General features: G+C 42.6%; 1 protein-coding gene across 1 annotated transcript; it reads left to right on the top strand.

Annotated features, from left to right (window-relative positions):
• On the top strand, positions 1–27,812 carry baiap2l1b (BAR/IMD domain containing adaptor protein 2 like 1b). The gene is made up of 14 exons (XM_084570559.1): positions 1–333; positions 3,017–3,092; positions 3,292–3,378; positions 9,182–9,243; positions 10,619–10,690; positions 11,420–11,554; positions 15,716–15,868; positions 16,141–16,296; positions 16,766–16,880; positions 17,475–17,685; positions 20,804–20,866; positions 21,744–21,972; positions 26,715–26,761; positions 26,866–27,812. Exons 1-14 carry the CDS (start codon positions 283–285, stop codon positions 26,936–26,938), a joined length of 1,530 nt encoding a protein of 509 aa, XP_084426685.1. The 5' UTR covers positions 1–282; the 3' UTR covers positions 26,939–27,812.
• Positions 27,813–27,855: the final 43 nt, after the last annotated feature.

Genomic DNA, 27,855 nt, shown 5'->3' with positions numbered 1-27,855 from the left:
GATAGCAGGGAGTTACTTTTCTCCTTTTTCTCCTTTCGGTTTTCTTCTTCCTTTTTTTTTTTTTTTTTTGCAGTTGCTATGCGCGCGCCCTGCGTCTCCTGCTGGCTATGAGGAATTTTGTTCGTTTGTAGTTTTTTTGGCCGGTTGGCGTCCGTGTAGTTTTTTTGTCAAATTAAGTTTTGGGTTTTTTTTTTGTTTGTTTTATTTTATTTTATTTAAAAAAAAAAAAGGATAAAAATATATTTTCATTTTGTCGGTTGTTGCGAAGGAATTCATACAAACATGTCGAGGAGCGTGGAGGAGGTGAACAAGCTGACTGAAAGTACATACAAGGTGGGTACAGGTCTGATAGGAAGCTGGGAGCACAACAGGTGGGACCACGGCTGGGGTTTTTTATAAAGCCAGTGCACTGTTACTTTTACCAGTCAACTTCCAAATACTCTTTGTTATTAATTAGTCGTATTAAACTCTAATTGTATTGTTGTTTTTGCTAATAAAACACAGTATACTGAGTCATACGTATTATGATAAAGTAAGTTACTCACTCATTCATGTAGCCTAGCTCTGTACTCCCTTGCCAGTCCATTATGTACACTCTTGAAAACCTATGTTCAAACATAATTACCCTTCATTAAATCTAAGAGTCATTTGCTGTTCTGGATATGGTTAAAATGACAGAGAGAGCTGTTGATCCAACTGTGTTTGCATTCTGCAGGCTGTGGTTTTCAGTACTATTGAATTGTACTGTGTCGTACCTATTCATCTGGCAATCCTCTTTTATTCAGAGGCTAAATAACACAGTATAACTGAAATACACTATTTGTGTTAAATTCGGTAGCCACCACACATGACAGCCTCCAAAATGATCATATGGTTGGACTACCCAGTGGCAATCATACGTTACAGAACCTGCAACCTCTCACATGACCGCCTGTTTTATGCTTTGTCAACATAAACCGAACCTTATAACGGGGCATGAAGCTAAGATCTAGTGCAGGGCCGTTAGAATGCATTCATTTTCAACAGCGTACCTAATGAACCGGCATTGCGCGTACGCCCATCAGCCACAACATTAGACGGGAAAAGTAAATGACGTTGACCGTCTTGTGACAATTTAAAATATTCTGCTGGGAAACTTTTGGACCTGGCTTTCATGTTGTAGATGTTACTTAGACGTGCGCCGCCCACCTGGGCAGCAGCCATCCCCAGCAGGATCCAGTCCTGTGTTAGGAACGGGAAAAAGAAATAATAACTCAAAAAAACATGAAAAACAGCACAGGGTGTTGACCTGGCCTCCAAATTCACTAGATCCCCAACTGATCAAGTATCTGTGGGATGCACTGGAGCAAGCCTGATCCACAGAGGACCCTCCCCTCAACCCACAGGACCCAAAGGCCCCCCACTAACAACATTCTGCTGCCAGACACCACAGGACACCCCCAGAAGGCCCATGTCCATTCTCTGATGAGTCACAACTGTTTTGGAGGCTCAATAGAGACCTGCACAATATTAGGAAGATGGTCATAATGTCATGCCTGATCGGTGTACATCTGAAGTGGTTTGTTCGCCTGTCTTAGATTTGTCTGAGACTACATTGTTTGTTTAAGGAGTTTAATGCAGTTAATCAGCACCTGATGAATTTACAGGATTTTAAAGGACCCGTAACTACTGAAAAAAATAGCCCCACCCAAGGTGTGCTGTTTCCTCAGTGAAGTGCTGCTTCGCTTGATAAGTGTCGGTAATTGTTCTTTATTGTACCATGTGTCTGGGCCATCCATTTATTTCCTGTAGATGATTAGGTGCTTTAGTTGGACAAGTGCCCTGCAAAAGAAGTTTAATAAGTGGCTTTTTTTTAGTTCTGTGATTTCATTGGGTTAAAAAGAGAAACCTATCCAATAAAAAGAAAATATTTAACTAGATGTGGGTCACCGCCTTCACCAGAACCTACCAAGAGTCGTCGCTTATCGTGCGCCGAATGCTGCGCTCCCCAGGTGGCACGCTGAAGATGCGTATAAAGTGGCAGAGAATATGAAAGATAGCGTTTCTCACAGGCATTTAGCCCTCTTAAACCGCTTTTTTATCCACGTGCCTTCTCTCGGTGCAGCCCCCGCAGCTCACTGGTGTGGTGAAATGCAGGAAAAAGACTCCAGGTTTAATAATTTAGCTGGCTGTGTGTTTTGTGTGGTAAGATTATACAGCAAGCTGCTCTGCAACCATCACCTCTGGTTCACCGCTACAAAAGCAACGCAAGGCTCCCAGAAGTCCAACTGAGTAGTGCGGTGCAGGTTAGGGCCAAGCTGTGTTGTTTTGCGCATGGATTTTTGAAATGGAAGTTTACCGTGTAAATGTTTTATGAATTGCGAAAGGCTAGCGTTGACAGAATGAGAGGTTCGATGCACAGAGCTGTGTTAATACACGCTACAAATTTAACGACAAGTTTATAGTGAGTCCATCAATTGGAGAATCGTAGATGTCATTTCTCGTGTATACCGTTATGGATGCCACTGTTATTACCTGAAGCTTTCTGTGTCACTTATTGACAAAGCAAACAGAAGTGGTTGATCATTGTACGGCTCATGAGACATAGTTCACCATGGGTGCTTCCTAAGGTTGTTTACTGAAGTTATATCATTTCTAGGCTTGCGTGGACCTTATATCTTACAGGCATCACGGGGTCATGACACGGATAGTGGAGTGCAGTAATTTACATAATTACAGACATGGAGAGAAGTGCCTATAATCAAGTCTAAGACATGATTACGAATGATCGTACCACTATGTAACGTTGATTAAGGACTGATTTTTTTCCTCTCATTTTTACATTAATTTGTCATCTTAGTTTGTTTTTGCCCATATCTGTCAGACAGTGTGTGCTTTCTTGGCATGTTGTTGAATTTGTGCCTTAAGGTTATAGATTAACGGAGCGTCAGCTAAGTTCAGCATGGCTCTATGTATCTGTCCTTTCTCACATTTAACGTCACTACGTCTCCTTCTTTTTTTGTCCCTGACTGCACAGAATGTCATGGAACAGTTCAACCCAGGACTGAGGAACCTGGTGAACCTGGGCAAGAGCTATGAGAAATCAGTGACTGGTGAGCTTTTTTTTTTTTTATTACAGTAATAATAACAAAAGAAAAAAACATTCACAGTAAGAGTTTAGAAAAATAGCTAACTGGAAAGTTGAAGGAAAAAGATTAGACAATATTCATACAGGCTGTCATTCTGTGGTCTTCAACTAACAATAGGGACAAACTCTGGCAAACATTAATGACCATTTTATCATTTTCCCAGCAATGACCATGGCAGGAAAGTTGTATTTTGATGCAGTGTCTAAGATTGGGGAGAATGCTGGAGCTTCTCCTGTCTCCAGAGAATTGGGTAAGTTTCCATGTTGCCCTGTGCTCTGGCTCTCTACGGGGATTAACTGTTGGAAATCTGCAGACTGTCGAGTTATTCCCTTTTTCCTGCAATCATTTTCCTGTCTTTACCTTTTGAGTTTCAAATTGTTGGGTTTCCAGGGTGGTCTGTGGACCTAAATGGTGTTTTTTTAATGAAGATTTTAAGACAAACCGCAACTAACTAACTTGTGCATTATATGGTAATGCAAGGTCTAATCTTCATCACTGAAATACACAGCTCAGGGTATACTGTTGCTAAAACACATCAGATTAATCCCAAGATGATGTTTTGTAAGTGTGGTAGGCCTGGGACTCTACTGGCACACGGTTTGTTTTGGTCCTCTGTTTGTTCCTAGCCAACTCCCCAGGCTTCAGTTCCCACAAGCTAATTTGCAGTCCAAAGATGTCTGGGCATCCTAACTCACTGTCACTAGTGGCACACTTTGATTTAACCACTGTATGTCTCTCCTCTCCCCTGCTGATAAGTTGCAAAACTGCTAATTAAATTCAGCGGCACAATGGGAAAGTGCCACCTGTTGTTGTGCTGGTGTCAGTTTCCCGCAGCACAGTTAAAGTCACACTCCCTCCCCAAATATGAAACACTGACCGGTGTACACTGACCAGATGGCTGTATGTTGAATTATTGTCATAAATTATATGACTAGAAATCAACACATCCGATTTCCATCTGTTTGGACGTGGTGGAAAAAGTTCCAGTTAAGTTAGTTGCAAACACAAGACATTTGTTAAGAAAAAAATAATAAAACTAAGTAAATTTTCTGGATTCTTGAATATGGGAATTGTCTAATTCTAACTTGTTTTACATGATAGTAAAGTGAAAAATGCTTTTATTTCATTCTCTGGTGGTTTAAGAGGTTGTGATTTTCGACAATCACCTTTAGTGGCAGCCCTAGTTCATCACTGGTTGGCTGTAAAGTGTGTACAATCTGAGGGGGTTGCGCTTTCTCTTTTAGTCTGAAAATCAGAACAGATTTTATGTCCGGTTGCATCCAGACGTTGTTGCTGGTGGCTGCTGATAGAGGACGGGAATCGGAGCACTAAATCGTATCTGGTGATGCTTCCTGTTATAGGAAGTAAGGAAATGAGGGGAGGGACACAAACAAACTCCTGATTATAATCAGTGTCCATTTAAGTAATTACATTTTAGCCAGTAATTATCACCTGTTTCAATTTCCAAAATTGATCAGACAAGTCCCCCCGTTTTTAAAATAAAAATGAAAGCAGGACGTGCTAAAACACAGACACGCCATTTCATTACAAAACAGCTTTTTGTTGGGTGAAGTCATTACGTCCCGACTGACTCACACTCACCTCTGACATGTGGATGCACTCCAGTGCCCACTAATCCCTGTATTAGAGACACAGATCAAGGCACAGTCGGTGTGGTCTCATGACAGATCAGTTCAGTCTGAGTCAGATTATGTAGAGCACGGGGTGATTAAACACACACCACAAACACTCTCATCTAATCTAATGAACAAGGCCTGTAAACCTAAATGCATTGTAACAAGAGTCCGTACTCCACGTCTCCACGGCCAGTCAGAGTGCTCTACTTGTGTCATTAGGAGCTTTCAGGATCTATAATTCAGACTGTGCATGAAGTATGATAATGAAGAAGTGTGTCTTACAACAAAAATGGGATGTTGTGCATTGAACAAGGAAGTCGCCACATCTTCAGCGGGAGGCTCTTTGTGGACGTCGTGAAGCTGCGCTGTCAGAAACCCGAGCTCCAGTGACACATAGCCGGAAACCAGATACCCTTGAGAGGCACTGGAAGACCAGTGTTCCTCGTCCTCCTGCCTCCTTCCTTGTTAGTTCATTTTTCATCATCCTCTGCAAGAGTTCAAATGTCATTGATTTCATTAAACCCTTCAGAGATCTGACTTCTCTGGTTGAGCAAGAAACACAGTGAGAAAAACCAGCATGTACGCGCACTATTGGATTAAATCTTGTTTTATTCATTCGTTACATCTTCTGTCCACTATATGAGGTGAAGCTGATGCTGAAAAAAAAAATATTGTTCCTCAGGGAACCGTGACACGTATTTTATCGGCCTGTTAGACACAATGACTCTTGCAGTGTTTTATTGTCCAGAGATAATTTAATATTCTCCTTTAACAGCAATAAAGGGCTTTATAGATGCCTCACGAACACCAACACACAATGGCCAGAGCTCTAATGGCATCAGGCCCAGTTTATATAATCCAAACATGTTTGCATGGTGTGTCAGGTGGCTCTCGCTGATGCCAGGATTATTTTGTCTACAGTCAAAAACAGCGGAAGAAGTGTGGGCCTCTTTGCATGCTTTCAGCAAAACGTTGTGTTCAAAATCAGCATAAAGAGGGGGGGGAGGGAATTTTCTGTATTTACACAGGTCCAGTGCTGTTTATTTAACTCCCTTTGACATACTACTATATTTTCTTCATTTTTCTTTACTCATTCTACTCATTACCACTGTTCAATGTACACCACAGCGCTAATGGCTCAAGAATGGTGCTTGATAACACGTTAAATCGGTCGCAATCAGGTGCTCATTGTTCACAGAGTGCTGCTCTGCCTTTCTGCAAATGCACACACAGATCAGCCTGATTGTGTATAGAATCTAAACTTGTGAAAGAAAATGATCAATAACATGTTTCCCTCATAGGATGAAGGTACACAACATAAAATATTTATTTGATCGTTTGTTTGCACCTAACCAGAGGAGAATAACTGATTTAAATCACTTGGTTGGTTGTGTTCATCGGCAGCATATGCTAACACAAAAACACAAGAGATGCCATCTATGAGTTACTTTAAGTTTCTGCTGATTTTGTTAGAATGACAAGCCTTTTTGTCATGTTTGTGCTTCAAGCTTGTTGAACTGTTAGATGCTAAGCGTTTAACAGTGAGCGCTGCTCCTCAGAGCTGTCTGTGGCCAGCCTTGAGTCCAGACCTATTTACTGCTCAGGCAAACAGGGCTGCAGGCAGCTTGTCTGCGTTGTGTGGGTTTATCGCGGCGTGGTTTTGTTAGCTAATGGTGGCGCATTGATTCTGCCGTTATCCTCATCGTGACACACTTTTGCCCTCGCGTCTTGCTCAACTGAGCACACCTGTTGCCCGGCAACATTATGTGTGCAGACTGTGACAACAGTAAACAAATGAGAGTGAACGGCTGCTGATACCCATGACGTTATAGCAGCTAAGGTATTTTTATAACCTCAGTCAAATTTTCATAACATTTTCAATAAAGCCACTGTTCAGATAAAGGAAGACGTTTCTGATTCAACTAATGTGTCGTGCAAATAAGCCAGTCTGTCTGGTATTTGGCTCAATATTACCCCTGCTAACATTTTTTAAGTTGTTATTGTAATAGAGAATTCTCAGATCAGGTTTTTCAGACATTGCCCATTTATCAATAGACTGGTATCTCCTAAATATGGTACTGGAGATACCATATAAATACTGGTATCTGGGATACCTGGAAACATCTGATCATTTGGACTACTTGCTCACATGCATACTTTGAATTGAAATGGTACTTGGGCATCTGCTGATGACAGTTCACAAGTCCCCACAAACACAAGTACTGACGAGAGCATATATTGATACATCCGGCTGTCAAAGACACTCCTAATCTTTTTTCTTTATGATTAATATACACTTTCTTGCTTGACTATACCCCTCTATACCCTTAACACAGTTATGGTTCTCCCCTACCACCTTAACTTGGTCCCTCCCCCCCCCCCCCCCCAGCCTCTTTTGTTCTGCTCTGTCAATGGCCAGATTTACGGGGATGATCTGATGGCCTTTATCTGCCCAACTGTTTGAACTGCAACAGCCAGTGTCACCCTAAGGCAAGGTGGGGCAGACAAGGCGTGGAACGACAGAGCAGGGAAGGGCAGTGTTTACATACTGATAAATGCACAGGTCATACTGATACATCCGACAGCCAGCAGCCAGCTGTCAAGTATTTGTGTAGTACATTTTCACACGTCAAAACGCAGTTGACAAAAGGGAGCTGGACTTTCCTCCCACTTGAGGCCCCATCACTCAAGGAATTCTATCTTAGTAAAGACGGATGGGTTTCCTCCTGAGAACCCTGTTGTGTGGATTGTGTAGATGGCTCCTTTTCATATAGTTCCATGTGTTGCAGTACAGGTCAACGGCATCTGCAAACCTTAACAAATAAATACAGTATATCATGATGGTTTATTCAACCAGCCTACAGATGACTTCTGTGATGTCCCAGGGCTTCTTTTTGTGTGCTCTGAACCCCTTACACCATTATTAACACACTTTGTACAGTACAGCTGCATTTGTTGTCCACTACTTCATGGGAAATATGTGCCCATGGGACATATCTTGTGCCGGATAGTGACGTATAACGCAGTCTCGGCTTTCTGTTCTGCATCCTTCTTTTGTATGTAGAACACAGAATCCAGTGCCCGAAAGTTATCTGCCATGTTCTTCCATGTTCTTCCACGGTTCCAACGAGGTGAACTTTATCAACTATTTAGCATTGTTGATTTTCTTATCACTCGTCCTCATTTCCTTCCAGTCATGAAGTAACCCTCCGCCCATGCGTTGACAAGTTAGTCAAATCATTGGCCCGGACAAATTTCACAGTGTACACACGTTGTTTCACCGAGACTACGAGTCATCTGAGGGGTGTTAAAAATGGTGATTATCAAAACACTGCACCAGCCAAACACACACATGGTGAGGCCTTTTAAGTCTGTGAGCAGCACTATCCCAGTTACAGGCAGTATGCTAGAGACAGACACGAGACAGCTTGAAGATTATTGGGCTCATTGTAGTGTTACTGCTCTTAGCACAGTGTAATACTGCAGAGTCTAGATGCTGAATATTTGTGTTTGTCTGCTGAATTAGTAGCCTGAGACTACGGTGGACAAAAATACGTGTACTGTTTATACTGTTTGTGGTTTACAGTATAACAAATCAAAATTGTTGAAAATCTTGGTTACCTTTCTGTAACTCCAGGTTCTGTGAGTATATTTATGCTTTCGTGCATGCACAGTCCTGAAGGGTTTATGTTACAACCTGTGCCTGCCATGACTTTCCCTTGGATGCTATTTACAGTACAAAACATCTGAGTTCTTCGCCCAGTATACCAACTTTTTCTTCTGCTGACACAGGAGGAACTATTGGGGTCCTCTAAGAGATGTCGCTGTGTGGATAGATCAATTCCCATAAAAGCAAAGCACCATAAGACAGAGAGACAGGCTGTGGACAGTGCTTGAGCATATGCACTTTACACCATGTGCCTTGGACGAGTGTTTGGCTGACTACGTTTTTATGTTTCGTTTAGGAGACAGTCTAAGTTCACTGTGTACTATATAGGGGGAGGTCAGTTGGATATTTAATTAAAAACTTCCACAAAATGATTTTCGTCCATAATCCTAATTTGATTGCTTTCTGAGCAACGTGCAAAGACAGAATGTTACAATTTGTGGCTGCCTGCCATCTGAGCTCTTTTTGATTAACCGAACAGCGGGTGGTCCAGTTTTTCTGGTTCAGCCACAAGCATATAGTTTCTTTTCATGCCATTAAGGAAATCCTTTTGTCACATCTGTAGGTTGTGACGTTTGATGGTTTTTGCAGTTATGTTTAGGACATGCTTTTCTTTTCAGTACATCAGTAATTCCAAGAAAAAAAAGGAAATATAGACAATATCATTGGATTACTGTTTGCCTGTGTGACAACTGACATTAAACTGTACATTTATCTTTCTCCCTCCCTTGTTTTTTTCTGTCTGACAGGTGTAGTACTGATGGAAATCTCAGAGGTGCACAGAAAGGTTCAAGCTGAGCTGGAGGATAATGTGAGTGCTACATGTGTTTCTGCTGTCGCACACTTGCTTCCTGAGAGTACACGCGTCATTTCATTGCATTGTAATTTCTTTGCCTCGCCATATTTCCAGACAAACACAAACTAAGCATCAGTTCACTAAGAAACTATATAGTGGCAGTTTCTCCTTCTCCTAGCTATGACAACGTTATAATCATATACAAACTAAATATAAAGTGGCTAGATGAGGAAGGGAAACTAACAGGTTTGGATAGTAGCAGCGCCTGTGTGTTTATTTCCATGCTGAAAATATGGACAGGTCTTAACATGCCCTGGAAAACTACCAGCTGGAGCTGTTACAGTTTGCTCCATTAAGTACAAGCTTATAATGGGTGGACACCATTGTAGGGTTGCAAATAAAGACTATTTTCTGTTTCTGTTTTGTCGTGTTCTCAAGTACTTAAGCTATAAACTTTACAAATGCTCAGTGGAAGTTAACGGAGCCATGTTGTCAAAGGGTTAGAAAATGAAAGAGATTCAGGTTGTTAAGACATGGGGTAGGAAAAGCTGCAGGTTTGACGTTTTCATTTTAAAATGACTACTTGTTGTCCATGCACTAAGCAATTCATGTCTGTTGTTTCATCACATATTATTAAACACATTTATATTGTCTGAGAACTTTTAGAAGATCACGACATGGGAAGCCCGTGGCTATTTTCATTTTAATATTGCCTGAGATTTGCGTTCGGATAAACAAACAAAAATAATCTCTTAAATCTGAACTTTGGGGTATAAAAGTTGCGAGGCACTCCTCTGAGACAGTGTTGCTAACAGCATCAGTGGGTGGTTTGACTTGTTAATGGACTCCGGTTTGTGAGTCACTGCATCAGTTCAGGTCAGAGAAAATTATGGGGACAAAAAAAAAACCTCTCAGTGACTTTGACGACTGTGTGCTATGTATGTGTAACACATGGCGTTCATGGTCATCTTCGTGCGTTCAATAATCGGGTCTTCCAAATCACTGATCTGCGGGCATAGACGCTGCATCGCAAGTAGGCTGCCATGAGGGTAGCGCTTTGACACCCTCACACTAATGAGAAAGAGCCGGAGAGAAAGGGAGAAAGTGAGAAGACTGTGGGCATTCCCACGCTTTGTTTCTGACTCATTCATAAGCGCAACCTTGGACTTGGCTATCACCCCCGCACACACGCACCAGTACACTCTAAATGATCACTCTCCTTCTTCTCTTCGAGACTTGCAGCATTTTCCCAGTTTGCCGCTGACAGCAAAGCTGACAAACTATAGCTCTCCATCCTCCCATCAAGTTTATAATCACCAGTGTGTCTTCCTCCCCTCTCCTCTCTCTTGTTCCTCCTCCTCCTCCTCCTCCTCCTCCTCCTCACCTGAAGTTTAAGAGGTTCCACAGGGAGATAATAACCGAGCTGGAGAAGAAGACTGAGATGGATGTCAAATACATGACAGTGAGTAGTTGCAGTGTATGCGTGTGAGCTTGAACGACAGTGGGCACGCATGTAAGACATTACATGGCAGCAGCACTCCATCCACCCCCTTGTGAGCAGACATACAAGTATGTGTTGTTATCTCTGTGTTTTTCCTGCCTACCAGGAATTACAGAGAAGCACAAATACAGAGCAAGATGCATAAAGAGTATGTAGGGTGGTAAACTGTGAATACTGAATAACAAGTAAGTTTTATTAACATTTTTATTATCTCATCCTGTATAGCAATATCAGGGCTGCAGTCATAGTAATTAATTCATGCCACAGAGTTATTTCTGCAGCACAACATCCAACACAAAGAAGGTTCCATTTTACAGCAACGCATCATGTTTCCGTCTAAGGGGAATCAGTTTACTTTAATGTTTTTATATAAGTAAAAAATATAATCAAGTCTAATAATTATACGTATCTCCAATAGTAATAATAGTAGCAATAGCATGTTTTAGGAATGATTTACTCTGTAAACCAGGCCACAAACTTTATGATGTGAAATGTGAGCTTCCATATACAGACTTTTATTGTATCCGACATATACTGCAACCTGAGGTATGCCAGCTTTTACACCATTCAGATTATACAGCAAGTTCTTCTAAAAGTACAAACTGGCTCTTGAGCTCTGCCACATAAAAGGCTTCCGACAAATATCAGGTTGGTGTTCCAGCACTGACATGAATCATTCCTCTGATCCAGGCCACGTATAAGAGGTACCAGATGGAGCACAAGATGAAACAAGATTCGCTGGAGAGGTCCCAGTCAGACCTGAAGAAGCTGAGGAGGAAGAGCCAAGGCAAGAATGCCAACAAGTACGAGAGCAGGGAAAGCGAGGTGAGCTGGACACAGAAACGCCTACGGACGCGACACACCAAACACAGATGCTCTTTCTTTGACAGCGCCGTGTTCATGTGCACACAGACACACTCATTCATTCACAAACGTTGACACCTGAGACGCGCCGTGTCAAAGCCAGTGTAACAGTAGTTGGGGACAGTGTGTGAAGTGTCTGGTTTGTGCACTCATGCAAGGAAAGATCTTTGTTTGTTGTTGGGGTTTTTTTTGCCGGCTCCATACATATATTCGCATGCAACCCTTTGTTGCAGGACCTTTCCCTACCCACGCGCTCACTTACACATGTCACCAAACACATGCACAGACAGGAAGGTAAACATTTAAAAATGAATACAAAAACTTCCCCAGACTTGCTCGATATAAACTGCTACAGAAGCTGTGCAAATATCTGCACATGCTTAGAAGTGCTACACCCTCTCCACACCTAATGGCACCACTGAAAGCTTAACAGTATCATTCACAAAAACACAAGAGGAAGTATTAATCCATTTGATTTGAACCTTGAGATATGTTTCTTTAATGAAGAGTTTAAGCTGTTCCAAGCGGCCGTGCACATTTTAATAAGCTTTGAACTCATTTGGTTGTTTTTTTAGAGGACACTGTCAATGAATTCAAATCATCACAGTTTAAAAAAGCCTTGTAGCCACTTTCAGTGTTTTATTCTAATCATTGTTAACACAAGAGATTCGCTCCATATAGCAGGTTAAGATGTTATTACATGGTGTCACCACACCCAAACCGTGATCGTGCAGAACGAACACAGCCAGTGACTTTAATCTGAGGTACAGTCTCTGATCTTTCATAACCTGCCTACCTTTGATCCAGTCAGACAGCCTGCACACCTAGGTTTATGTGTGTTTGTGTGCATATTTTAGGTTTTGTATATTCTGTCAACACGGTCTCCTCTACCGGATTGGGCCGACTGCACAAACACAGTTAAAGTGGGAGAGAGAGAGAGTGACTTCCAGGAAAGCATTACACATGACACGCAATGAGTGCATTACCACAACCCTATATTATAGATTCACTTGATTTATCATTGCTAAACTACTTACTTAATAATAACAAAAACAGACAGGAGTTAAAACAACAGACATTATCACAGGTTATATAAACATGAATTAAAGAGCTTGTACTTTTAGTTTAAGTATACTATGAACCAGAGCTGAAGCAGATAGTTGAGTAATCCATTATTTGACAAGAAAAATGCTATTATTAGCATTAAAACTGTTTTATAATCAGCTACTTTTATCAGCCATTTCTCATGCAAACGTTTTTGGTCAATAAAATTTTTATAATACATATTATATGATAACGCTTAAGAGAAAGAAAGTTAGTTGCTGCCTACGTTTGCTGCACATACAGTTACAATGGAATTTTGCATAACTGCAAGTTATGTGTATTAACATGATTACGAAATATGGGGAACTCTCCCCCGTTGCTCCTTGGAAATTGCTTCCTCTCATGCTTAATTATTCTCTTGTGTTTCTTTTATGCTTCTGTTCTCAACACCCTGCTCCCTTTTCCTATTTTCTCTTCCTCCCCCTCCCTCCCTAGAAGGTCATGAGTTTTCTCTCGCCGCTCACATATCTGATATAAAGTCAGGTATTAGGATTTAGAGGCGGGTGTCAGAACCCTAGGAACAGGAGCTTACAGACACAATTATCAAATGATCCAAGTTTACAACAAGTTTTACTTTCTACAAGTAAACAAGATTGACATACAGTAGGGACCATTGAGCCTCACGCAGGAAGCAAATGTTTCACATTTGAGGAGCTTAGAATGAATATCATATTATTCTAAAGACTGGATTAATAAATATGTAAGATAAAGAAATAATATAGTTCAATTAATCCTAATTACATCAAGTGTATAAAACCCTTGGGCAATATTGGGTGTGTCTTCTCCACCTGTCTTCCGCATGCTGCTGCAGAGTTTGGCTTGTGTGCTTCTATTTTCAGTAACAGCGTGTACCTCTGCTGACATTAATACATTAATAGCGTGACAAATGTTTTGCCATTGCTGTTTTTTTTTGGTTTGTTTTTTATTTTAACAGTGCGTCGCTGTCTTATTTTGTTGGCATCTCTCCTGATGTTGGCCATGTGCCAGAGTGTATGCACATGGCGCTTCACCTATCCCTTATTTCGTGTTTAGGTTTCCCATGCTAATAACAACAATCGCATACAAATAATTAAGAAAATGTTTCTGCACGAGCCCCTTTGTCTCTGCATGTCAATGAGGGAACAGTGAGACTCAAGCTTGTAGTTTGTTCTTTTCTTATCTCCCTGTTGCCATCCCTCACTCTCGCTTACCTATAGTTCTCGGTAAACATAAGTTGTCCGTGGCAACAGGCTCACTGCAGTGTTGACAGATGTAAAGTGATCTAGAGGGTGTATGTGTGTCGAAATAGCTTTTCTCACTCCCCAAGCCACCTCACCCTTTCCCCCCCCCCCCCCCCCCCCCCCCGCATCCACTTGTTGGTAGAAATCGTGCCGCCCACTTACACTTAAGGTCTTTTTTCTCTTTGTCTGTAATTACCTTAATTGTATTCAGTCCAGGTTAGATTCATTGTTGTGAGACAGGGGAATTAGCATGCATGAAAAAAAGGCTGCTCTTCTTTCGTACACAGTGTAGCTTCTATGCAAACGACTCAAAACACCAGCGGACTTTCACAGTAGACAACCTGGAGTAACACCACGTCCAGTTAAGACAGCGTGTCAATGTTGTTCTTGTAAATTACATATCCTTTTTATTGTCCGGCGAGTTCTTACCGGATTCAAATTATTTGGGAGTTGACAACAGTGCAGTAAAACATTCCCTTATAATGATCATTTGATTACACAGAGGCAGGAAAGGAGAGGGGAAGGCAGAATGAATGAGCGGTAACAAGAAGAGCTTGTGTTTCTGCTGTTATTCGTGTAGGTGTGCGTTTTTGCTTCATAAATTTGCATCTGCTTGTTTATTGCCGCGTAGCCACAAAGGTAACCCTGTTATCACACCACGGTGTATTGAGAAATAACAAATATGAATAGATAGATTCATGCATACTTTTTTGGCAGAGACATTCAGTCAGACAGATTCTCATTTGCTTAGGCAGACAGACCACACTGTCTAGACAAAGATGATACCATCACTCCTTATAGATCTATACACAGATCTTGTATTTTTTGCTTGTTACACACACACAGAAATAATTAACCCATGCTGAATAAAAAGGCTGAATACACTGTATAATAATGTAGATATTAAATGTGTATAAAGTGTATCTTGGCAAAGTAAGAAAACTCTTTACAAAGCGGATATTTGTGCTCTCTGCACTTAACCTACCACAGCTTCCTGGTAAATAAGCCATCAGTCATATTTATTAGTCTAAGATGGTTGTAAGAGCTGAATAGAGAGGGTGTGTGCTACTGTATTATTAGCCGTTACAGGCGTGTCAGTTTCAACCAGTTGGCTGAGGATTACGAGATACGGATCTCCCAAGTAGCTTTCTCAAAAAATCAGGGGGATAGGACGACATTAAGAGAATCTGGTTTGCTCATTTGTTTTCTGACTGTTTAGTTTACCACGCCTCTGTGTGGAAGCTATTTGACCAGAAATGGCAATAGTCATTTTAACATACAGTAATGCTCATGCGCTTTCACATACATGCACAGTAGCCTCAGTAGCACGTCATCCCAGCCTGCTTTTAAACATCCGTAATTCCCAGGCTGCCAGGGAAGATAAGACAGACCCTTCCTATGACTGTTGTCTCCTCATCGTCTTGTTGCTTGGTCCTTTCACCAACCACCCGATGCAGCACAGGCTGACAATACCGTTAACTAACAATACCTGTTCCCCTGCACAGGAGAGATTAGGATATTCAGAAACGAACCCTGCTCCTTTCACGCCAATTTCCCTTGTTGGGTTTGTGTTCAGATCAGCAATGAAAGGGGCTAGATTGCTGCATATGCTTGGCAAGATAAGGCGATGGGATGATCTAATGGTGACTGTAGTTTACAAGGCAGCGCTCAACCAAACCTTTTGATTCTGACCAGTGCAAATTTACTTTATTTTTTATATCGTTTGAAGCTGTGCATAGACTTACGGGTTGATACACAATCGGTGTTTGATGTCAAAATTGCCTGTTTATGGTTTCAGTGTCTGGAAACCTTGACAAGCCGACAGAAAGACATGCAGTCGTTCATCGCAGACGGCTGTAAGGAGGCTCTGCTGGAGGAGAAGAGGCGCTTCTGTTTCCTCGTGGACAAACACTGCATGTTCTCCTACCAGTTCGCCGCCTTCCATGAGAAGGTACAACACACTCCAGCGTCTTCTTACACCAGAAACAACTCTCACCTTGATCAAACACTATTACCTGCTATGTGGCACTGCTGTTATAGAAATGCAAAAAGCCAATCCTAATGTATTGCCAAGATGTGTTACTGACCTTGAATTATATTTTAAAGAGGACACAACATTTCAACTCATTCCTGAGCCTCAGTGTGCCTTGTTACCATAGTGATAGAAATGCGGGCTTGAGAATTATTTTAACGTCTTTTCTCATTTTCACGGCTGCTGGATAGGCCAGAGACATACTGACACCAAAAATCAGCACCTGGCAGGACCAGTGCAACGACGCCACCAACATGCCAGAGACCGTATTGTCAATGATAGAGGGACTGCGCACGGCGGTGGCCATCCCGCCGCTGCCCTCACCCTCCCCGTCACGACACAGTTTGGTACGATGGGAGGGTTAAAGGGGCAATCAGAGACTTGCTGACACGTTAGAAATGTTTCATACTGTAGTTCATTTCTGTTTTATTGAAGTGCCGTGGTAGAAAACAATATCTCTTCAGTGAATGATGGAAACCTAATAATTATACTGCCTAGTGTGAAGATGTCAGCGCTTTGCTCTATAGGACAATGATAAGGTTACAAAGTGAATTGTACCTCATGTGTTATGTAAAGACAGATATTGTGAAATTAATATTAAATCCTGTTTCTCTGCAACTCTAGTAAGTGTAATGTATGTTTAAATTAGAAAAGACTTATTAAGCATGATGTAGCATTGTCGTATATAAGTGTCTTGGATCATTTTTTGAGGCTGTCACCACTGCTACTATTTTGATATATTTAAATACCAGTCCTGGTGGTACATTTACATATTTGCCAGTTTGCTGAAGTTCCTGTTTTATTTTCCTCTGGCAGAACATGGGTACTCCCCAGCCCCCGACTGTGAAGGCTCAGACCAGCCCTCTGGCTAATATGTTCACTCAGGAGAACAACACTACCAGTGGAACAGCTTCTATCAACAACAGCACAGGTATTATGGCATTTCGTTTGGCATCGATTTTCGTTTGGCACGTCCTTCTGTGCCGTTGTGACGTCAAGCTTTCCGATGCAGGGAGTGCCAAGTAAGAACCTTCTGTTCTTGACTGACTTGTGTTTGAATTGGGTAGTTAGCTATTTTTTCTTTTGCTACAGTTGCACTTTGCAATCTTCTAATGAATTCATTTTGGTCAACATACCTGCCAAAAACACCAACACAGGCTGATGCCTTTGGCCCTGTTCACAGCTGACATTAAGTCTTAGGTGATCCGATAACTAGTGAACTGCTTTCATTACGTCAGTTCACAACTGGCATTCAGATGCAGTTCGAGAGGCCACTTGTGATCAGATCTCAGTTTGTTCTGCATAAATAAAGCATCCTTACACACAATATTGTCACTGCACTAACCAGACTGTGAGACTGGGAAAATGGAAAAAGCGGCCTAAAATAAAAATATAATAAATAACAGTTCTGATGAAGTCAGTTTACAAGGTTTAGAGAGTCTGCTTTCCAGCCCTGTTAGCACTAGATTTATCGTCTTGTCTACACTCGCTGTTTCACTTCATTTATTTCTATTTGTACCCACAGACCACGGTGAGGACAGCAGCCTCGCCAGGTCTGTGTCTGTGGCCACAGGCCTCAACCATATAGTGAAGAGGCCTCGCGTGCGCACCATCTTTCCTCACAATGCCGGCAACAACAGCACACTGCTCAGCTTTGACGAGGGAGATGTCATAGTCCTGCTCATACCTGACGAGAGGGATGGATGGATGTACGGTGAGCTGGAGAAGAATGGAAAGTGAGTAACACTAGAACAAATATTTGATATCTGAACTGTAATCAATCATGCAAGGTGGGGAGGGATGTGCACACACTGCACTGGTCATTATTGAATTTATGACGCACACACTCACAATCAAGCTGTATCTCAGGCCATTACGTCTTACTGTGTATTTGAATTTACTGATAACAAGGCAATGATCAGGTGTTTTAAAGATTCAAAGATGCCACGGTTCTTCATCCTCTAGGAGTCAGGTGATTAACACGACTGCACTCTCTTAACTGGCCAGATAGTCCCTAGCCTGATTGTTAGGCTCACCGTGTACGTATGTGCACACACACACATCTCTAGGCTTGTCAAGTGCTGCCTGAGCTGGAAAGCTCAGTGATAAGGAAATCAAAGTAAAGTATGGCCTGAGGGTGGGATGTATGATAGCAGACTGGAGAGAGGCAGAGGGAGAAATTTAGAGTACCACCTGCTCCACCACACAGACTGGCACCAAGCAAGCTCTCTCCCCAGGTCTCTGATGTCTGACTTCTTTAACAAGGATTTGATCTGAAGCCATTGGAAGTGTGTTTTTGAATTTTAATCATTCATCAAGTTTGATCCTTATTGCTATTGCGGGAAATTACCTGGCAAATACGTCCAAAGCACTGCTCAAGGGCAAAAGGAATCATTTTGGAATTGCTTTCAAAAGCGAGGCTGCCGCAAAGTGAAACTTTGTTCTCGCGGCCTATCGGCTGCATGAGGGCCGAGCTGAATTGCCTGGAGGCTTAAAAAGGGAGTATCATCAGGATTATGAGAGCACAGCATCCAGCGTCATGTCCCGCAGGAGATTTGGCTTAGATGCATTTGCAGTCTGTGTAATACATCAAAGCCACTGCTTTTCTCCCTTTGTCTTCCATCAGGATTGATAGTGTATCGCAGCAACTCACCTGGCAACACCTGGGGCCAGTTGCACCAGCTGGACATACACCTGGTAGTGAGAGCAGACTGGGTGTAAAATGCATTTTAAGACTTGCATGGAAGTAATTCCTGTTGCGCCAAAATGCGTAATGCCTATAAAGACTAAATATATACAGTACGTGGAGACAGAACTTATGAGAGGTTCTGTTTCAGTAAGAGTGCGTTGTGTGCGACGCAGACTGAAACAAACTGAGGCATCGGTGCTGTGGGTATGAGTCATGCTGTGGGTATGAGAGAGCACTGAGCGCGTGTCAAGCGATGGCGATGACGAATATACTCACTGTAGAGCTCAGTCATTTGTTTTCTTTAATTTAATTTTCGTTTCTTTAGCTTGTAATCAATTTCTCACTGCAAGTGTAAGTTAAAGTAAGTAACCATAGCAACGTGACAGCCATGGCAACCTGCCACTGCTGTAGCTCGTGTCAGCGTGGACATTTATGTACTTCACTCGGCTAAGCTGCGCCTAGTTGTCGTTTTAGATGGTATGTAGGGCTTACCCCGTACTCTTTTTCATTCGTCTGGTGCAGCCGGAACCTAGACTCATTTAGACTCCGTTAATTGACTACTGTTAATGAAGCATTGAATGTCAACAAGTCTGAGATATAATCTGTGAAAAATGCACTGAATATAGATAATATAGCACAACAACATAAAGTATGGCAAACAGGGACATCTTAATTATGTTAACCTTTTTTATTAACAACATATATTTGGTTCTGTTCTCTTATAATCCAAGCAGCGTTCAAACAGTGTTGTGCTTTCTCGTCCGAGAACAGTCAGCATGGGAAAGAACTTGTAATTTGTCATGTTGCCCTTGAGCTTGAGTGCCAGGTTGTTTCCGTGAACCTGTTCAGTGGCCAACGGTAACACCTGTGCTGTGTTTTTAGTAGAAACCATTCCCTAAATAAACAAATGCAGTCATTAGTATTAGTGTGACTGAGAGAAGTGTATTTCCATGGCTCTTGAGAGTCTTTTTTTATCACAGGTACACAAAGGCCTGTTCTCTGAGCCACATGTACAAATATTTGCATTTATCCACAAAGAGGGAGAGACCGACTTGACTTCATACTGATTATGAACAGTCTTAACTGTGACCGCACAAAGACACACAGTCCTTGGCCTGAGCTTGTGATATGAGCTACAGTAGGTGTTACTCAGTTTTTCTCCAGACCTTGACAGTTGCAGTGCATGACCTAATCAAGGTGAGAAATAGCTGGTAGCTTCAATTTACCTGTGCCATCACATCATTCAAGTTTGTTTTGGTGTGTGTGTGTGTGTGTGTGTGTGGGTGGAGAAACAAATGGTTTCATTTTTCTTATTGAGGTCACATAAACCTCAGATCTCTGAAGTCTGGCAGAGACATTGACTAATTTATTAAACCAGCACAGAGATTTATCCAAATTGAGTGTCTCAGCTCAACAGGTTCAAGATAACTGGAAAAAGTCATTCATTTTCTTTAACCCCTTTAGAAAAGATGGAAAATACCTTGTCTGTAACAGGCATGGGGGAAGATTTGTTGTTCAAGATGAAATCATTTAATACAAAGAAAATCTAGCCTGGAATCAAGTTTGACAAACCTGCTGCTGCGGAAATTTGGTCTGGTGCTGCTTCGTCTGGAACTGATTATGCTCTGGCAAAGATCCACTGGCCCAGATCATTTGGATTAAGTAGTAATGGACAGTAGAGTAACGGCAACTAGTCATCCATGTCACATAAGCACTTCAGAGTTGAATTTGTTTGCAACAAAAATGGTTGTTGGACTATCCAATTGTGTGTAGAGGTATTTTTCCCCCTTTATCGGTGAAAACGTGACCCATAATGAAATAAAATGATGTGTTACCAGACACAACTACCTGCTGACGAACTCCCTTTTCAAATCAGAGGCATCATCAGAAGCATCATCTTTGCTCCCATAGTTGTAACAGGCTTTTATTCTGTACATACAACAAGAGCTCTGCACTTTTCTATATCTCAACAATTCTCAGTGTGGGAAAAAGCAAAATCATCTGCAAGGGCCTCCTTATCTTTTTCATCTGGTTTCTGTGTAAGAGATGAACGGAGAGCAGCTCTTCACCAGTCACTCTGAGAGGCTTTCAGCTGCGCAGCGAGAGCTGATAGGGACCACAGATGGAATCATCCCCAACTTAGCTTCTTTGTTTCTGTGTTTCAGGAGGGGCTGGTTCCCTTCATCGTACTGCCGTGCATTCTCCGAGCCACTCGTGAATAACAACAGGTAAGGAGACTCCACACTGCAGCTAGCGCACGCACACACAAGGAGGTTTCATGTTGCGGCCAGCTGTATTGTTGGCAGTGTTTCCTCTAGTTACTCCTGCCTGAGTGATAACCTTTTTAATCCTATCGGGACTCTCCCCTTCCTCAACCTTTGATTCCTGGTGTCCTCAAGTCGCATTCTGACTTCATCCTCCTTTAACATTTAGCTATATAAAATATTTATTAGGATACATAGTCCCTCATGAAAACTAACTTATATTTTGATTGTATGGATTCTACGTAGCCCTCGGTGCTTGTTTTTGAAATTAATCCAGCATTTTCATGCAAGCCCAGCAAAATATCAGGAAACAGGATGTTGTTGTGTGCTGATGAATAGATTTTGCCGCTGATGAGAGGGAGGGGGAAGTTTGAAAGAGTCGACCCCGGGCCTTTCTTCAAAGAGTCTAATCCCTGTCGGATTCATTTATTAGATCTTAATTTGCTGCACCTCCCACAGAGAGGCTGCCGGCCAACCACCATCAGTTACGGAAACATTAAGTTTAAAGTATAACCAGCGCCGGGGGACACAACAATGCTGAAGCACATCCTTGTCCTTTTGTCCTTTTTGAGGAACTTCCAGTGACCCCATTAACCTTAATTTTAACGTCATCCTTATGAGCCTAACGTCAGCTTTATAATTAACCTTTGTCTAAGTTGTAATTCTAAACTCAACATCCCTTGAAGATGAAAACTAAGGCACATGTACACATGCCAGGAGACTCATGTCAGGTCTTTTAATCAGCGTGATTATGTAGCCTTTTCCTTCTATTACTGTATTTTATTATCTGTCCCGTCTCGCTCCTCATGCCACCTCTCCTCTTCCTTCCCTTCCTCTACAGCGAGCCTGCCACCCCGTACCGCAGTAGAAGTGTAGTCAACCTCCACCATCAGGACACGGAGACGGACGAGGCGACCATGGTGCTCCCCCCGGCGGACTACTGCAACACCCCGCAGCGCAACTCCCTCAAGAACAACATCTCGTCCAAAAGCACCGTCACCACAAATAACCACCACCGGCACTCCCCCACACCCTCTGCGGCCTCGTCCACTTTGTCTGATAACAGCACGGTCAGTCAGTGGGCCGGATGTTTACTTCATGTGAATTCATCTGATTTTCTCACAGTTTTTGGAAGCGTTGAAGCGATGTGTAAAATGTTATGCCTCGCGCAGTTTAGCAGTTAAAGATGGTTGTTGTGTTACATATCTTCAGCCCAGAACAGTTTAAGGTGTCGTGTTGTGCCAGACGTTACTGCTGTGCTGGTACACCCCCGTCATGGTGTCGTGACACAACTGGCATCGCGAGGCTACGACTCACCTGATACCTGCTGCTGCATGGCTACTGTACCCTCGGCTGTGCGGCCTTATCTTGACTGTTGATGACTGTGTTGGTGGTGTCAGATGCGCTTTATATGTCTGCCCTGGAAACCTGACCACAGTCTTGATGCACTCTCAGTGTCAGCTGACATAGACAATAAAAATCAATTATTGGGACACCGGGACAGGGACAGTCTGCTGTTGGTAAAGGCACAGACTGACAAGTGTTCACTGGGTGTAGTTTGGGTGCTGGTTTACTTTCTTGCCAGTTAGGGGTACACCTTGCTAACACTGGGTCACAGAAACAGTCTGGTCCGTATTGACATGATAGCATCACACAGTTGCTGCAGATTTGTTGGCTGCACATCCATCATGTAAATCTCCAATTCCACTATGTCCCAAAGGAGATTTGGTGACTGTGGAGACCAAATGAGGGCGGTGAACTCCCTGGAATGTTCAAGAAACCAATTTGAAACGATTTAAGCTTCGTGACATGACATTGCCGGCAGAGTTTGAATACTCTGCGTTCACAAAGGGATGGACATGGCCACCAGCAATGCCCAGGTGTGGAAATTTAAATGATACCCAACTTGTACTAGGTGTACAAGAAAATCTCCCTCACACCATTACACCACCAGCGCCACAAAAAACAAGACTCATCAGACCGGGAGACGTTTTTCCAAACGTGAAAATCCCTGTAGATCAGCAGTTTCTGTGATACTCCTGTCTAGCACCAACAACCACATTCAAAGTCACATTTCTTCCCCATTCTGATCCTCGGTTTGAACTTGTAAAGATCTTGACCACATCTACGTGCATAAACGAACCGAGCTGCTGCCACGTGACTGGTTAAATACATATTTGTATTGATGAGAAGTTGATTACATATACCTAATGAACTGGCCCGGGGACTGTATATACTTGAGTCTCATATTCTCTTTGGAAGATGAGGTAGCAGTATACTTACTTAAAAAAAAATCAACAACCAAAAATGTTTTAAATATCGACTTAATTGCTATTATTTTAGGTGTTGATCCTTGAGGGAATTTCACATATCCTCTACCTCTCAGTGATACTATACTGGGCCTAAACAAGAGCAGTAATCATAAGCAGATGGATGGTTTTATAACTCTAATTACACTTAAACAAACACTGGAGACGCACATTAGATTAAGACTGATGGAGAAAACAGTGTTTTGAGGACTTAAATAAAACAAATAGGGTTTGTAAAGGTTATCCTGCCATCTGTACTCTAAAATCCGTCTTGTTATCTCAGCGATCATTGTCATGTGGTTGTAAAGGATGAAGCCTCGGGCTGGGTAGAGCACAGCTGTGAAGATTGTTATTGTTACAATAATCCCCCGGTGTACTGATAATGGGTCTCAAGTAGGGAGTGCTTCAGTGAGAGAGAGTGACTCTGGGATATGGACATGAGAACGTGGTCTAGGTCAGACCGGGTGACAGTCCACAAGGTGACAAACAAAACTTTAGTTAAACAATATTATTATGTCAGCCGTCTCCCATTCCTGCAGCTACGAATGCTCTTAAATTTGCATGCCATGCAAAGTCTCTGCTAAGGTTTTGCTTGCTCTCTACAAAAGCTTTTTAGTTTGACACTGCTGGGTGGATGTAAATGAGTTGCGGTATACAAGGGTCAAATGCTCGTGCCCTCTCTCGCTCACACACAACATTTGCACGTATCTACACGCTCGCCGCGGTGCATCACACTGCTTGCCTTGATTACGTGCGAGCTTGCAAAACACAGTGACGTGCACATGCTCTACTGGAAATACCAGATAATATAGTCATCGATTGCTTCACTCACCACCAAAAACTGTAACCACCTACACCAGTGCTTTGATTTAGCACCGCCACCACCACCACCACCACCCCATGGCAATGACACTCCTTGATTGCAGCAGCCATCCCCAGCAGGATGCAGCCTGACACAGACACACACAAACTGTTTAGGAACAACTAAAAACAAAACATAAAAAACAGCACAAGGTGTTGACCTGGCCTCCAAATTCCCTAGATCCCAAACTGACTGTCTGTGGGATGATTCACAGAGGCCCCTCCCCTCAACCCATAGCACCCAAAGGCCCCCACTAACAAGATTCTGTACCCAGACACTACAGGACACCCTCAGAAGGCCCATGTCCATTCTCTGATGAATCGCAGAACTGTTTTAGAGGCACAAGGGAGACCTACACAATATTAGGAAGGTGATCATAATGTTATGCCTGATCGGTTTACTTCACACGATTTGTTTATTTTAGCATCTTTCCAACGTCAGTATCTAATCATAACATCCAGCGAGAGGAAGCAGAGAAGTTACACAAATAAAATGATCTGGCAGTTTGTTACGTCTGAGTCAGGCAGAGGTTTAATTGTGAGATGGCCTTCCTGTATTCATTATTTACCACTCACTTGGTCCACAGCCACAGGCAGGCATACAGTAGTCGGGCCAGCTATTAGCATGTATCAGTGTGTGTGTCCACCGTCGGGTCCCTCAGTCTACATCCGGCACACACGTCTCGACCTCTAGCTCGGTATTATGGTGGAATTCCACTCTGGTGAAACCGATACCTGCCTTCCCTCTTCGTCGCTCGCTTCATTCTTTCAGTCTGTTTGTCTCTTTGTCTCTTTATCTCAACTTCTGAACTCTTGTCTCTCCATCTCTTTACATTTCTCCCCCACTCTGTCCCTCCCTCCGTTTCCAAAATAAATCAGGGGCACTTCCGGGGATCTTTATTCCATGCTGGAGACTACCAAACACAGCTCTCTTTTTAAAAACAGAGACACACACACACGGATCCCAGAATAGACTTGCGTGTGGGAAAAAAAGTTTTCTGCCGCTGCTGAAGATTATAATACTGTGGTTCATGCTCGGTGCGAGTGGGTGGCTGAGGCTGTGCGTTGGTGTGTTGGGTTCGTTTAGTCATGTGTGGCTGCAGCGCTCGCAAACATTATTGCTGTAATGATGCACGCTGCATCCGTTCGTTGGTAATTAGCTGTGAATAGATATGGGCGAGTGGGAAAGAACTGTGTTGTTTCTGCACTGATAGGTGCAAACTCTTTATTTTTACGGTTAATTCCGCCAGTGGGCATTAAATGCCATTTCCACGTTCTTTCGCTTCCTTGGTGTCATCGAACCGACTGGAATCTGTGTCAGTGAAGCCTTTTTGCTCAGCGACGCAGGTCGGTGTAGATTAGATTAGGCGACAGATGCATAGTAGAGCCTGGGTAGGTGGGGTTAGTCAGGAATGTTCTGTCACCATGAGAGAAAAAATGCACCCTCACTGGTTTGGTGCTTTGTGTGAAGAATATAATAATGACTGGAATGATTATTTAGAGGACAGAAACGGATATGGGCACGCAAAAAGAGTGAGACTGATCTACAGAGAAAGTATTTGACCTCTATGTCGAGTATCAGTAAAAAGGGAAGGGAAAGTAATCCTTCCGTATCGATACTCTGATTTAAGCAACAGATTGAGATGAAGGCTGAGCTAGCCTGTTGACCACGTGGTGTTTACTGGCTATAACTGCAGCTGACGTTTGATTAACACGTAAAGTTGTTAGATAAGAACTGACGCTCGTCCATGTAAATAAAAAGGTGTGCCCTTTTTCAGTCACGATTGTTTCTGTGTGATTCATAATCTGTTGATCCCGCAGGAAATGACACTATAGTCGCAGTTCAGATGGACTGGAAATACACTGACGCTATCAGGCCTTCTGTTTACTAAATGCAGTCCTGACCTCTTGTGGAGTCTCTGAGGTACTGCATGTTGCCGGCTGCAGGACACTTTCAATCAAAGGCAGCGCATGTTATTTTGTTGTGGTTATTCAGCCACTGTGAAAACACAGTTGAATCAACAGCTCTCTGTTATATTTTAAGCTTCTGTACAGGATTGTTTATATTAGAATGGATTAATTTACACTAGCGCATCTAATTAACTGGCAAGTGAGTTTATATCAGTCTTTAAATGGAAGTTCCCTTTTCTATTAAAAATAGCCAATGCCTCGAGCAAACTGCGGGGTATGTGTGGAAGTCCTCCGTGGTGACCCGAGTGCCTGTTCTGTTCAGACACGGTGGCACACACAAAGCCAGAGTCTGACTGACCCTGGGGCAGACTTGAATTTCAAGAAGATCCAGGTTCCACGCGCTGTCTCATGATAAGACACGGCACATTGTTCTCCCACACTTCGGCCCATCCATTCATCCAGCGTGTCCAGTTCTCCGGCAGCCTAGCACATGGTTGTGTGTTGAAGTAGTGCTTATCAAACACACTCACTTGCCAGATTCATTAGGAACACAAGAGAAAACAAATGTATTCTAATATATAACAGTGAATACTCTAACCATGGCAACAGTTGGGATGTGAGTAAATCCTAGTGCATGTGTCATGGTTTCGCTCTGTGTGACAAACTGTATTACAGTGTTGGTCTTGTGACTCAGATGTGACGGTGTAACTCCTCTCTTTATTTCTCCACAGTCAGTTCAGTCTAATGGAATCTCAAGACCTCCACCTGCCTTCCTCGCGTAAGTCTCACACACAAACTTAAAAAACAAAAGAAACATTTCCTCTTCTCTCCATCAAGACATGCGCTCATGTGCTGTGCTGCTGTTGCGTTTCACTTCCACAGAGGAGGGAACCCATTCGCCACAGTCAGGCTACGTCCGACCGTCACCAACGACCGCTCCGCGCCGGCCATCTGATCCGTCTCCACCGACCCCCTCCGCTCCCACAGGCGTCTTGTGTAATCGAGCCAGGATGTTCAGCCCTGAGCGTCCACCAGCTTCTTCTGGTATGGATGGAAATAAAAAAAGAAAAAGAAAGAAACCTTGGCCAGAAATGATGAAAATAAATGCCATTTGAATCTGGGATCCCCTTACTGCTACTTAAGTATTTTGGGACCATTTTATTTTCTGAACAGATGCTTATATATTTATGATATGATACACATATATATATACACATATGTGTGTGTGTGTTTTCTATGTCTGTTTTGTCCCTCCGTCTGTGGTGGTGAGATCTAAACCCTAAATGCCCACATTTTTACCTGCACTTGAGAAAAGGGATGAATAAAAATGAAAATATTTGAATGTATTTATGCCGTCGATGTTGCGCGTTCATCGTCAAAAATGACTGTTGGAAATCTTTTCTGTTGCCATAGAACAGTAGGAGAAAGTTCTGTAGAGGACCTCTGCATTTCACCTCCAGGTCCTAGCGCTAACGTTTCTGCTCTGTGTCGACAAAGATTGCGGTTAGTTGCTGTGAGACGATGGTGACCTTTGTCCTCCTGTATATATACATTTGCACAACAGATATATTGTCCTTTGCTATCGAAGTTCATTTTTTTTGTAGCGTGGCGACAGGACTTGTACCTTAATGACATTCCTGCTGTAAAATACGACTCACCTGTTGCATTCTTCCCACTGTGGATATGAGTTGTTACGACCACCTCGTCTTTATATTGACAGTGCAATCATTTGTGCTTTCATTCTTTGGCCTTACACCCTTAATGGCATTTGCTGTATGACAAATAAAGATTTATTTCTTCATTTATTTTGACGGTCTCACCAAGCAATCTGTGCTCACTTTGAGTGTTTAAAAAAAAAAACACAAGCAGTCA

Source organism: Chelon labrosus, assembly GCF_963514085.1.
Source record: "Chelon labrosus genome assembly, chromosome: 21".
In the NCBI taxonomy this organism is placed as follows: Eukaryota; Metazoa; Chordata; class Actinopteri; order Mugiliformes; family Mugilidae; genus Chelon; species Chelon labrosus.
The sequence above is the reverse complement of the archived record's forward strand: the minus strand, read 5'-3'. Positions and strand labels throughout refer to the sequence as shown.